The sequence below is a fragment of the Pezoporus wallicus genome, unplaced genomic scaffold (assembly GCF_028554395.1).
Source record: "Pezoporus wallicus isolate ANWC-B61680 ecotype Strahan unplaced genomic scaffold, APGP_CSIRO_Pwel_v1 contig_1438, whole genome shotgun sequence".
Classification (NCBI taxonomy): domain Eukaryota; kingdom Metazoa; phylum Chordata; class Aves; order Psittaciformes; family Psittacidae; genus Pezoporus; species Pezoporus wallicus.
This window is the reverse complement of record NW_026638681.1, coordinates 1,150,527-1,162,437: the sequence shown is the minus strand read 5'-3', so window position 1 is coordinate 1,162,437 and position 11,911 is coordinate 1,150,527. Positions and strand designations below refer to the sequence as shown.

At 38.7% G+C, this 11,911-nt stretch overlaps 1 protein-coding gene across 1 annotated transcript in view; it reads left to right on the top strand.

Annotated features, from left to right (window-relative positions):
• The window catches only part of SYTL5 (synaptotagmin like 5), a 77,046-nt gene extending 69,947 nt beyond the window's left edge, over positions 1-7,099 (top strand). Inside the window, exons 16-19 of the mRNA XM_057411832.1 lie at positions 1,481-1,589; positions 3,499-3,634; positions 6,007-6,215; positions 6,826-7,099. Coding sequence (XP_057267815.1) covers positions 1,481-1,589; positions 3,499-3,634; positions 6,007-6,215; positions 6,826-6,983 — 612 coding nt within the window. The 3' untranslated portion in view covers positions 6,984-7,099. The remainder of the gene's footprint in view (positions 1-1,480; positions 1,590-3,498; positions 3,635-6,006; positions 6,216-6,825) is intronic.
• Positions 7,100-11,911: the final 4,812 nt, after the last annotated feature.

Here is an 11,911-nt window from a genome sequence, read left to right as displayed (position 1 = left end):
AACTGGCATCAGACACTGGTGGGAAGAGGGCAGTTTTTCTCAGTCAACACAGGAATGCCTGTTGCTGTAAAAGTGCTTCAAAGTCACAAAACAGTAGTGTTGTTATTACTAAAATGCTTTGTTTCCTGTCTTGTGTTTGTGTACAGGCTTAGCCCCGCTAAACATGGGTAGTGCCTTAGCCTGGAATCTATGATATGAAGGCAGTGCCAATTCTACATATGTACCATATGTATTTCTGATGCAGGCGTTTTTTTTCTGTTTTCTCTTGATAATAGAATTTAGCCCTTCCTGGGGAGTTAGGAAACAAGCTGAATGCATCTTGGAAACAGATCAGACATTTGTCTATAAGCATACTTTAAAGGCTTTTATGGTGCCTTGGCATGTATCCCAAGGGTCTTCTCCTTCTATACATGTGCTTTGTCCCTGTTAGGATATCAGGAAGATTTGTTTATTTATACCCAAACCTCAGCACTGAAGCATGTACAGAAATGCAAGCAACGGAGTAGTCCCACGTCCATTAGTGGGCATCACTGAGCAAGGTTAGGGTATGCTGGAGTTCTTCATGGACCAGATCGCTAATGGAAATATGCAAGACTCCTATTTTTCACTGCAATTGATTTTTCTAGAAGTCAGTTTGAACTGGAATAACATGTTCTCTCTGTGTTGCATCTATTTATAAAATGTAGTTTCCCACTTCTTACAATGGGAATAGAAATTCAGCGTATGTCAGTGAAGGCCTAATGTTTTTATAACAAAGATGCCTTGAAGAACACTGAATGCATTCTTTCTAGGCAAGTTTCAAATACTGTCGTATTTGAAACTTTCGGCCTGCTCCCAGGCCGAAAGTCAAAACACTGCACTGCACCAGCTACCAAGAAGGGGAAAAATGACTGCTATTGCTGAACCCAGGACAAATACTTACAAAACAAAAAGATGCAGAGATAGCAGTTGTATAGAAAAGGACACTGGGAATAACAGTTTTCAGAAAGTTCTCTTTCAGAGCTGAAGTCTGCTTTCTTCCCTCGCCTTCATTCCCCACACCTCTATTCCAGCAGTGACTCAGGAGTGACTCCTCTAAAATACAAGAAACAAATTACAGTTTTGATGGAGGAAGATAAGAGCTGAATGTCACCTTAAACTAGCTTATATGTCCAGACATAAGCTTTAGGATTTTTTCTGTTTGTTTGCTTCACGTATTCATGCTAAATACCTCTCTCCTCCGTATGTTCACTGAACAATGTGTAATGCCACATGGCTTTGTTCTTCTGAGAGTTTGTATTCCCTCACTGAAAAAGTTTTCTCAAATATGATTGCATTCAATCTGGAGTGCTTAATTATCTGAAAATGGGCTGGCATGTCTTGATATGTCTGAGAAGGGATTTAAACACTAAATTGGTACAACAAAATTAAAATCAAAAGAAGGTGAATGATTGACCTTAGCTGGATTTCTGGTTGGTTTGTTTGTTTTTTCTCTTCTCAGATGGAGGTTGTGACAGATGTTGGACTTCAGTATAAAGGAGAACTGACAGTTGCTCTACGTTACATTCCCCCAGACAGAAATCTAATGCTTCCTCTAGGGCAGTTTCAAGGTAAAACAAACATCAGTGGCAGCATGATTACACCCCTCCATTTATTAAAAATCCTCACCTAGGGTGAAGTAATGGTACTGGTGAAGTAATGGTGCTAGTGGAGATTGAAATCATACTTAAATATGCTAGTTGTCTTAATCTGTGGAAATTCTGAACCATATGTTTTTCCTGCTCCATCCTCTTCTCTTGCATTGCACTTAGAGAAGGGGAGTGTGCAGTCACGTGTTAGTGCATGGCTGTGACCTAATTAAAAGAAAAGGATACATAAGATAACATGATCGAAGGCAGTCACATAGAAGTAAGTTATCTACATCATAGTCTGTGCGTTCTTTGTTCAACTGGTTATACACTGTGTATAACTGCTCAAAGTAATAGACTTCACCTACTTCATGCTGAATTGTCCTTAAGGTTACCTGTCTTCACTTTTTTTTACACCCATCTTCCCTTTTTTCACACTGCTTTACCTCTGCTCAGTGTTACTGTATTACTGCTGCAATTCAGCCCTGTGAAATATTATTTGAGTTCTTTGGGGTAAGCCATTTTTATCAGCAATGAATAGGGGAAAATAGTTACTAATGCTATTGTTAGTAACTGAGTGTACGTGGATATATCAGCCACGGGTATATCACTGTCTTAATGACAGTACTGCTCCTTAGTGTTAGGATTTGGCAGATATATTAGATTTCTTTCTCTTTCTTTTTTTTTTTTTTTCTTGACAGATGACATTCCCTCTGCTATCAGTAATTCCAGGCTTTTCTCTCGGAAAAGCTGATTGCTGTCTAAGAAGAAAACAATCAGTTATATGCTATCTGCATTTTTTAAAATCAGTGCATTTTGCAGGGTTCTGTACCTGGGTCCGGGCAACCCCCACTATCAATATAGGCTGAGGGATGAAGGGATTGAGAGTATCCCTGAGGAGAAGGACTTGAGGTTGTTGGTGGATGAAAGGTTGGACATGAGCTGGCAATGTGTGCTTGCAGCCCAGGAGGCCAGTTGTGTCTTGAGCTGCATCCAAAGGAGCCAGCAGGTTGAGGGAGCTGATTCACCTCTGCTCTGGTGATACCCCACCTGGAGTACTGCATCCATCTCTGGGGTCCTCAGTACAGGAAAGACATGGACCTGTTGGAGAGGGTCCAGAGAAGGGCTACCAAAATGGTCTTCCTTATAAGCCTCTTTTAAGAACTGAAAGGCCTAAATAAGGTCTCCCTGAAGTCTTTTCTTCTCCAGGCTGAACAAGCCCAACTCTCTCAGCCTTTCCTCATAGGAGAGGTGCTCCAGGCCTCTGATCATTTTGGTAGCCCTTCTTGGGAGCCTCTTCAAGAGGTCCAGGTCCATGTCTTCATAAGCTCTTGGAATCTGCAGCAGTGGCAAGTGCATGTGTCCTCATGCTGCTGTTCAAATGCAGTAGCATGCTAGGGAGCACCATGCTCTTTGTGTGGTCTCCGAGGAGCAGTGCATCCTTACACATTGCATACATATGGTGTATTTCTGCATTTTAAGCTCTGAGAAAGAGGTTTTATACCTTGATTGTGGTGTGTCTCAATATCAGTCGTGGCAGTGGATTCTGAAAAGGGGGTGGGACTTACAGGACATGCAGTTTTTTGTGTTCAACATAATGATCCACAAAGACTGACATTTGGACACGTAGGGCACACTGTTGTGTCCAAGAAGGACTAGCTACTTATGTGGTCAAGTTCTTTATCACATATGGAGTGATTTTTCTGCTCTGCCTTACTTAGTTTCTCTAGCCATAGAGATAATCAGAATCTCTTCATAAGGAATAGTTGAACTCCATTGCAGTAAATGATTAAAAAAAATAAATCTAGAAAGTCCGTTTACACATCCAAATCAGTCTTGCAGTGTATGTATAATTTCTGATGATAGTGTTTCAACTCTATTCTATATATAGGAAAGAAGAGCTTTAAAAAAGGAAAAAAGGGAGACTCTCACATGCCATCTGGAGGTATATTAGAAGTCCTCATCAAAGAAGCAAAGAATTTAACTGCAGTGAAATCAAGAGGCACATCTGACACTTTTGTAAAAGGGTCTGTGGGTTTTTTTTGTCTCTGTTTTTTTAATGGCTGCCCTGGATTATATTTTGTCTGACCCAGGCTTTTTCAGTATATCTGTGTATGGAGTGTCAGTCCTGAAGAGCAACTGGTACCTTGAAATGGTATGCTGAAGAGAAGGATTCTGTGGAGTAAGGGCAGAGAGGTACAAATTGTCCCAGTGGTATTTAAATACCACTCTGTCAAGAAACAGAACAATTCATACATAAGTACCCAGTGTGTTAATGTGCATGCTGTTACAGGGAGCACTTCCATTGAGCTGGCAGAGGTAGGTTCATCACTCCTAGAGGCGAGAAGTTGCCTTAGGGCTCTCAGGCTTGAGATGATACCTGATCTGATGGTGACATTTACATTTTCAGAAAATTGAAACAGTACATATTTTATACCAAGAGGAATGGGCAAACTATGTCCTAAATAAGAAACTTATTTTCAGGAAGATATTAAGTCTGTTTGGCTTTCTTGTAAAACTGCAGACAGCACCTGTAAAACCTGGCATGCTCCATCAAGCCGAGATTCTTTCTAATGGGTGTCACCTGAAACACAGTGAAAGAGAAAATTCATTATGAGTGAGGAAATCCTTTTTTGATTCAAGTAAATATGCTCCATGAGAAGATTTTTTTTTTTTTTCTTTCTTATACTGTAAATAGTTTTGGGTTTGTTTGTTGTTTTTTTTAATAGTGCTTAATTGGGAAAGCTCTTGGGCATGTAGTACAGTGTCAAGGGGCACATTTAAAGTCTATCACTTACTTCAGATGTGGTATTTTAAACCTGTCTCTCGTTAACATTTGATGTTCCTTGACAAAAGATGTTTAAAAATTCTGTCCTGCTGACTTTCAGGTTTCATTTTAAAGATAAGTAATTTTGGAAAAATTTAAGGTCTGTGCCATTTATATGGCATCCACATGCCTGTATGCATGTGGATGCATTTAAAAAAATAAAGTTATCTCTTAAAAACATTAGATTTAAGATGGCTTAAAATGTTTTTCTTTGCCAGTTTTTGCTCTCAATGCTAGCTTTCCAAATTGCTGATTTTTAGATATGTTCTTGTTCATTAGTAATGGTTTGAGTGTTATTATTTAAATGGGGAATATAGAAAACATCCTGGCTTTAATTTCTTGGTGGAACAGAGAATTTATTGTGCTCTTGTAGCATGCTTCAAACTATCACTAAGCTCATACACTCCATGTAGAAAAAGTTTGAACTATTCTTCCTATGTATTTGTTCTTCCATGCCATCCCTCTTTTCTTGATATTTGTGAAGACATTTACTGAAGATAGACTGTCTGATCCCATTATGGCTTATTTCCACCTGGAGCTTGCAACACACTTCAGGGGAAAATGTTGTCAAAGCCTTTTTATATTAGCAGTAGCACTGTGTGTCCAGTAATTCTCTAGACTGTCTTTAGTTAGTGGTGTCTGCTGTTGCTGACATGGATTATTCAGTAGAGTGGAACAGAAGTCTGTTTTCCTTAGACTATTGTTCTGTTATGTGTCATAGCCAAATGCGTAATCAAGTTACCATGAACCAGTTGAGGTGCTGCAGTGTTCTAATCTGCTCTGTCAGTTTGAGGTAATATGACATAAGATTAGCCCATAGTTATCCCACTGCTGTAAACTAGCCCATGTTTATTGTCAAGGAAAAGCTTGCACAGGAATCCTGATTGAGGTCTAGTGATATTTGTTTGTCTTAGTCTGTCCCTTTAGTGTTTATTTGCAACCACACAGTTATTTGTTTAACTTTGCTGAAGGAGGAAGAGGTACGGACTATAGAAATTTGTAGAGAACTCTGATTTTCAACTAGAGTATTAAGTTCTTTTAGTTTCACTAAAGGAATTGTCCACTGAAAGTAAAATGTGAAGAGCTTGTCAGACTTTACAGCATTTGTGTTTCTGCACCCAATAGGGCTGTAGGCAACAAAAAATAACGATGCTAGACTGGTGAAGTTTCTTCCTTAGTAGTCGTTTCTCTTTCTTTGTGGAGTACCTCTTGTCCTCCTCTGAGAGGGATACTGGACAAGGTGACTCCAGAGGCCCCTTCTAGACAGTGTTCTTATGATTCTGTCTATATGTAGCCTCACTGAAATAATAAAATTATTGTGGTTAAGACCCAAGACATGGGGCAAGGAGACCTAATTCCAGTTTCTGCTGGTGATAACTGACATTGTAACTATAAGAATGAATGGAACACAAATGCAAAAGATGCGCTTCAGGTGCTTAATTTATGCCTAATGTAATAACGGTGGGAGATGGGGTTCTGATCCCATTTGAGCCTCTACATGGTTGTAATTCCTTGTGAATATTATGTGACAGCCTGTCAACATACTCAAATTTCCTTTTCTGTATCTCCCAGATACCTGCTCCCAGATGACAGCAAAGCTACAAAACACAAAACTCCCATAATAAAAAAGAGTGTGAACCCCCAGTGGAATCATACCTTTGCTTTCAGTGGCTTGAATTCAAGGGATATACGTAATGTCTGCTTAGAATTGACTGTGTGGGACAAGGAGTCACTGTCCAGTAATATTTTTCTGGGAGGTGTCCGTTTAAGCACTGGAAATGGTAAGGTACCATCTGACTCATGATTGCTTTTCTTATTCTGCTCTCCTTTCTCACCCATGTGATTTACATATATTAAGGACTGAAATGTTACCATATGTATGGAAAGGATATGGGAACTTGGGGAAATTGAAAAGGGAGTGACTGCAGCATGTAATCTGTAGATGATTTAGTTCTTTCCGCCATTGACAGAGATGCAAAAATTTGGTGCTGGTTGTACTTCTGTGCAGTTAAGAAGAACTAGGAATACTTTGGAAGCGTTTCTTAGCATCCCAGTGAGAAAGAGACTACTTTTGTCCAACAGCAGCCTTTTTCCTGACAGTGGTGTGATCTGGAAGTGGTGTGAATCCATTCCTCCTCCTTATAGGAGGATGTTGCTTGTGGAGCAGAGCGAGGAGGTTTATGTGCATCTGTCCATTCACCACAAAGGAGTTTAATGACAAACTGGTGCTCTCCAGGAGCTACCTGTTTCCAGTATAACTCCATGTAAGGTGGTAAAGTGTATACACTGTAAAGTGCTTGTCATGTTTCTCACATGCTGTTGGAGAAAATGAGCAAGGATATTAAATACTTACTAATATGGCAAAATGCCTCATGTTTTTATAATTGCCAGGTGTAAGTAATGGCAAGGAGGTTGACTGGATGGACTCTCAAGGGGAAGAGCAGCACCTCTGGCAGAAGATGATTGACAGTCCAGGAGCTGCTGTGGAGGGAATATTAATGCTAAGATCCAGCATGGGAAAACGCAGACTCAAAGACCTGAGCTACTGAGGGGTACCACAGGTACTCCCAACTTCAGTGGTGTTCAGGTTCTTGTCACTTTGCCCATTTGAAAGTGAAGAAGGGTTGTACTCTTTGCCTTGGATATTAAGGCTCCAAGATTTTAATGCATTCTGCACTTTCATGTGCATGTTTTTAACCCAGGGTTCTTGTATGGATTATGTTTCTCATGAAGCCAGTGAGAATTTGACCTTGTACAGAGATCAGACCGGCTTTCTCTATCTCTTCTGGTGACTGGTATGCAGTGGATGAACGCCTCTGCCTGTGAGGGGCATAGAGTAAGCAAATTCTCTAATGCGTCATTTAGCAAGTAATGCCTGGTTTACATAACTCTTTCTAGGTCAAAGATGTCCTAGAAGATAGCAGTGATACAGTACAAGCAGATTCAGAGTAAGTCTGTGTTTTGGTATTTGAAAGATAAGAAGCCATAATGTTATGAAGCATAACAACATTTCTTTACGTTTGCTTGCTGGGCTGTGCAGTGTTCAGGATTGCAGGCTTGGAACCAAGCAGCCTACCAAGGCAGGCCAATGCACTGTGTTGCACACTAGAAACAGGCAGTAGGTGAGCTGGTGTACAGTGCTGGTGTTTAGTTATTGTCTGGGTTATTTTAATGAACTGTATAAAAGACAGACTTGGTTCAACATAATCAAAGAATCTCTAATGAAAATAAATCATATAGAACCCCTAGTTTCCAGAGCTACATGGTATCACTGCATTTCATTCAGTTGACAGCTCTAGCTAAGATCTTCTGATTCCATTGAACAGAAAGAATATGTTCACATGCCTGTCCTCATCTGATACATTGATGAGATGAGACACATACTGGACTTGGACATAGATAGCTAAGACCTTGATTCAACAGATTGTGTAGTAAAGTGTCATGATTAAAAGCACATGCCAGAATGATTTAGAATGCAGACTTTTTTCTGAGCGGGCTGGGATCCCATTCAGGCATGCCTATGCATGCTAATTACTAACCAGAGTAGGACTTCGTTTCTCCTGAGCAGTCCCTATGAGTTAACAGTGGATTTGATGATAAGAGCAGGTTTTCACCAATTCAGTCGTTAATCTTATTAACTATGACAACTGCTCAACAGTAATTTTGCCATTTGGTTTGGTAAAGTCATTTTACACCTAGTTAGATACCTCATCCTTTGGCAGCTTATGCAGATCACATGTGATCTGCATCTGATCTGCATCTGCATCTGATCTGCATCTGCATCTGATGTTTTGAAAAGTTGTTGTGGGCTACTCCTACCATAATGAAATAGGATTATAAGATTTCTCCAAGGACAGCACATCTCTGATTGCAAGATTGGGTAATAATGTAATTGCATGGCATGGCGTGGCCCAGGGTATAAAACAAAGGAAGATCAGTAAATTGAGTGAACAATAGTTCTTCTGAGCTTTTCAGAATTAGAACACAGCTTCTTATTTGAACTGCTAAATTAAACTATAGCAATTCTTACCTTTTTAATTTTATTTTATTTTTTCCCCAAAATCTTATTTTTGGAAGAAATGTAGTACAGTAGTAATGAAACAAACTGAAATATATGGGAACATAATCCTTACATAAATGACTGAAAAAAAAAAAACTTTCAAAGAATTTATTATTCCCTGTAGATTGAAACAACAGTATCCAAACATTTCTGTGAAGTACGAAGACCATAAGATCTGACTGGTTTGAGAGGTACCTCTGTTGTACTTCACAGTCCAGAAATTGCAAGTAATACAGATTGAACAACAGAATATGAACTGATAGCTAAGTAACTGCAGCTGGAAATTCTGACATCTGTAGCTGTCCTTGTGTATAATTATGTACATGTATTTAGAGCTGAATCCAAGACTTTAACATTTCATGTCCATTCCTTTTTTCTTTATTTTTTTCCTTTGGATTTTTTGTAGTGATTTTGGTTTGAGTGGCTTGAAGCTGCAGGGAGTTTACAAGCAGTCTTTAAAAATCCTAATATTTTTATTTAAAAAAAAAGGTTAAAAATAGTATCTTAGTTTTATTAAACCAATTTGTTTCATTATGAATATTTTCTGTTACAATTCTGATATGACTTTAAAAAAATCATATATGCTCAGTTTGAGACCCATGATTTTCAGGAATTACCGAGTCATCTTGGAAAATAGAACTTGCTTACAGTATCTCAGTTTGGCAACCAAAAGTCAGTAGTTGCTCAAGAAAACTGACTTCAGTTTAATTCTTAATCTATTCTTCATTTTCTTCTGAAGCCCTGGTCAAACTGGTCAGTGGAGCAAGTCTAGTCTTGTAGCTGGCTTTTCATTTTATGCCGCTGATGCTGTGAGATGATAAATTAAAGCACAGATATCAAGCACATACATTTTATGACCTTTTTCTTATCATAATAGTCTAAGTATTTGGGTGGGGTTTTTTGTTTCCCTTTTTTATTCTTTTTTATTTTTTTAAATCAGCATCCCCCAAAGTGAAACCAAATCTAACTTTTGACACCTAAACTACCTCTCTAACAGAACCAGTCTGAGTTGTCTTGGCTGTTTGTACTGCAAACCTGCTTTTATTTTGGGAGTAATAACATTATATTGACATAGAGGTACAAGCTTAATTTTTGTCACTTGTCTGAAGTTGATACAAAATGATAAATCATTCAAGTTTGTTAAATCTAAAGAAAATAATTCTTCAGGATAAAATTCCAGTAGGGTTGTAGAGGAACACTGGGCAGTTGCATTGTTTGTTTCATTTTTGATGGTGAAACAGGGAAAAATAATAAGAACACAAAATAATCTCCAAGTTGGACCCCAAAATGATCACCTTTTTCCTTTGCCAAATTCAAAACCTTAAAACTTTGAAATGAACTAAAACTTTTACATGGAGTACAAGAGCTTGTCTAGTTTTTTAATAGTATTTTCTAATCTTCTAGGCATGAATGTTTTGACTAAATCAAGTCTTGCTTTGAAAGAAAAAAGCCTGTGCTTTACTACTTTAAATTCTGCCCATTTTGGTCCTATGGTAGAGTTTGTGATGAATGGACTCATTTTGGAAGCCTCACTCAGCTCATTTGCAGGCTTTAAATTCTCCCTTCTCCTTCCAAAGGGCCAGCATTTCACTCAGAGCCTGCACCTGAAATTATAGGCTGGGCTACAAATAGACTATATAGATGTCAACTGCAGTTCAACATACAAAAGGAATCATTTCACCTGGGAAGTAATTTTGGCCAAGCCAGTGGTGGTTGCCATAGATGGGATTTAGAGTAGTGCAGTGAAATTACCTCCTAGGTTAGTAGTGACAATTTTGCATTATGGTAGCATATAATATGTATCATACTCTGCCTCAAGTGAGCTTTGGAGAGATGATGAGCATTATATAAATACAAGAGTAATTTGGAAAGCTTCTTTGTGATGTTATTGGCACATTTGTAGGAAGCGTTTGATTTGTGGAAAATGTCACATTTAATTATATCTCTTATATCTTTGTTCTCATCCTTTACAAAAATGATTTATGGTTTGGAAAAAGCACAAGATGATTAACTGCAGATGTGATTTCTCATTTCCCAGATATTTGAATTAATTGCCTATAATTGTGAGTCATCATGTACTGTGTGTTACCAGGCTGAACAAAAAGACACAAAACCAGGAATTAAGCTAAAGCCTTCCTTTTGTATGTATGTTTATGGTATTGAACGTGTATGAATGGTTTATTCAAGACTAAGTTTTGGGAGAAAACAGTCACAATTTTAACATTGATTCATAAACTCCTTCCCTGAGTGAATAGACAGAGCAGAGCTGATGTTTCTAAAGTATTTTTCCACCCAGACTTGAGTAACTGAAGATGTGTCAGTGGAGAAGGAGTCTTCCCTACAGTGGTTTTTGGAAGTGTGTTACACAATGCATTTTACTCTGACAAATGTTTTTCTAGCAAAGTAACTACAGGGTTTTCATCACTGTCTTTTCCCCTTGTGATCTGATTTTGAGGGTTTGAGGCATTAGAGTGGAATAAAAGTGCAACTTTTGCTGTAAGAAGTTAAGTGGGGTCAGTAAATGCATCTTTGGGCAGTGTGGTTATGGCCAGTATCCATCAAAAAGAGCTGATGCTGAGGGCTCTCCAAGCCCTGCCATCAGACTTTGGTATCCAGCCCTGTGCTCCAGATGTTACTCTGCTGATTTTATCAGCTTTATGGGGACTTCAGGCTTCTAAATGTTGATGCTCTTGTTTGCATACTTAGATGCCAAAAGCAGGCTAAAATAGATTTGAAATGTCCTCCCTATCTCCCACCTCCATCATGTTATGTTTGAGTGAGAGTGGGAGGAAAACTAAGAAGACTGAGGGACACTTGCCATCTTCCTGTGCTAATCCAAGTGCCATTGCCTTCTTTGGATGCCTTTTATATGCCACATTTTGATCTTTCTTTCCCAGCTGGGTGTTTTAGCAGATGTTTTAAGAGCAAAGACATTAGGACAGTGAGTATGTTTTGATCATGGTACATTAGACTAGAAGCTTATTCTTCTGTGCCTCTTCCAATGCAGATTATGCAAAGGTAGCATCGAAATATTTCTATGTATTATTTTTTAGTTTTCTTTTCCTGTCTAGTTAGGCCCTGCCAAGTGCAATTATTCTAAGTTGTATTCTGCAGAATATCACCTAAAATATTACAGCAGAACAGGCATTGAGCATCCACTGGTGCTAATTGATATGGAAAGGTAAAAGGAGGGTTGCATTTAGACTGGGATAATTTTAGCTTCTTGAATATGCATGTTGCCCAGCTTCAGGCATGTAAATTTTGCAGTTTGATCTGTAAAGTCGATGAAGAGAAAGGTTGCTTGGATCTCCCCACCTTTAGAAAAGAACTGAAAGTCCTATTTCCACAGCTGTCTTATTTGTGGATACAAGATAGGAAGGGTTGTACCTGAATCTTCGCAAGGGTGTCTCTCTTCCC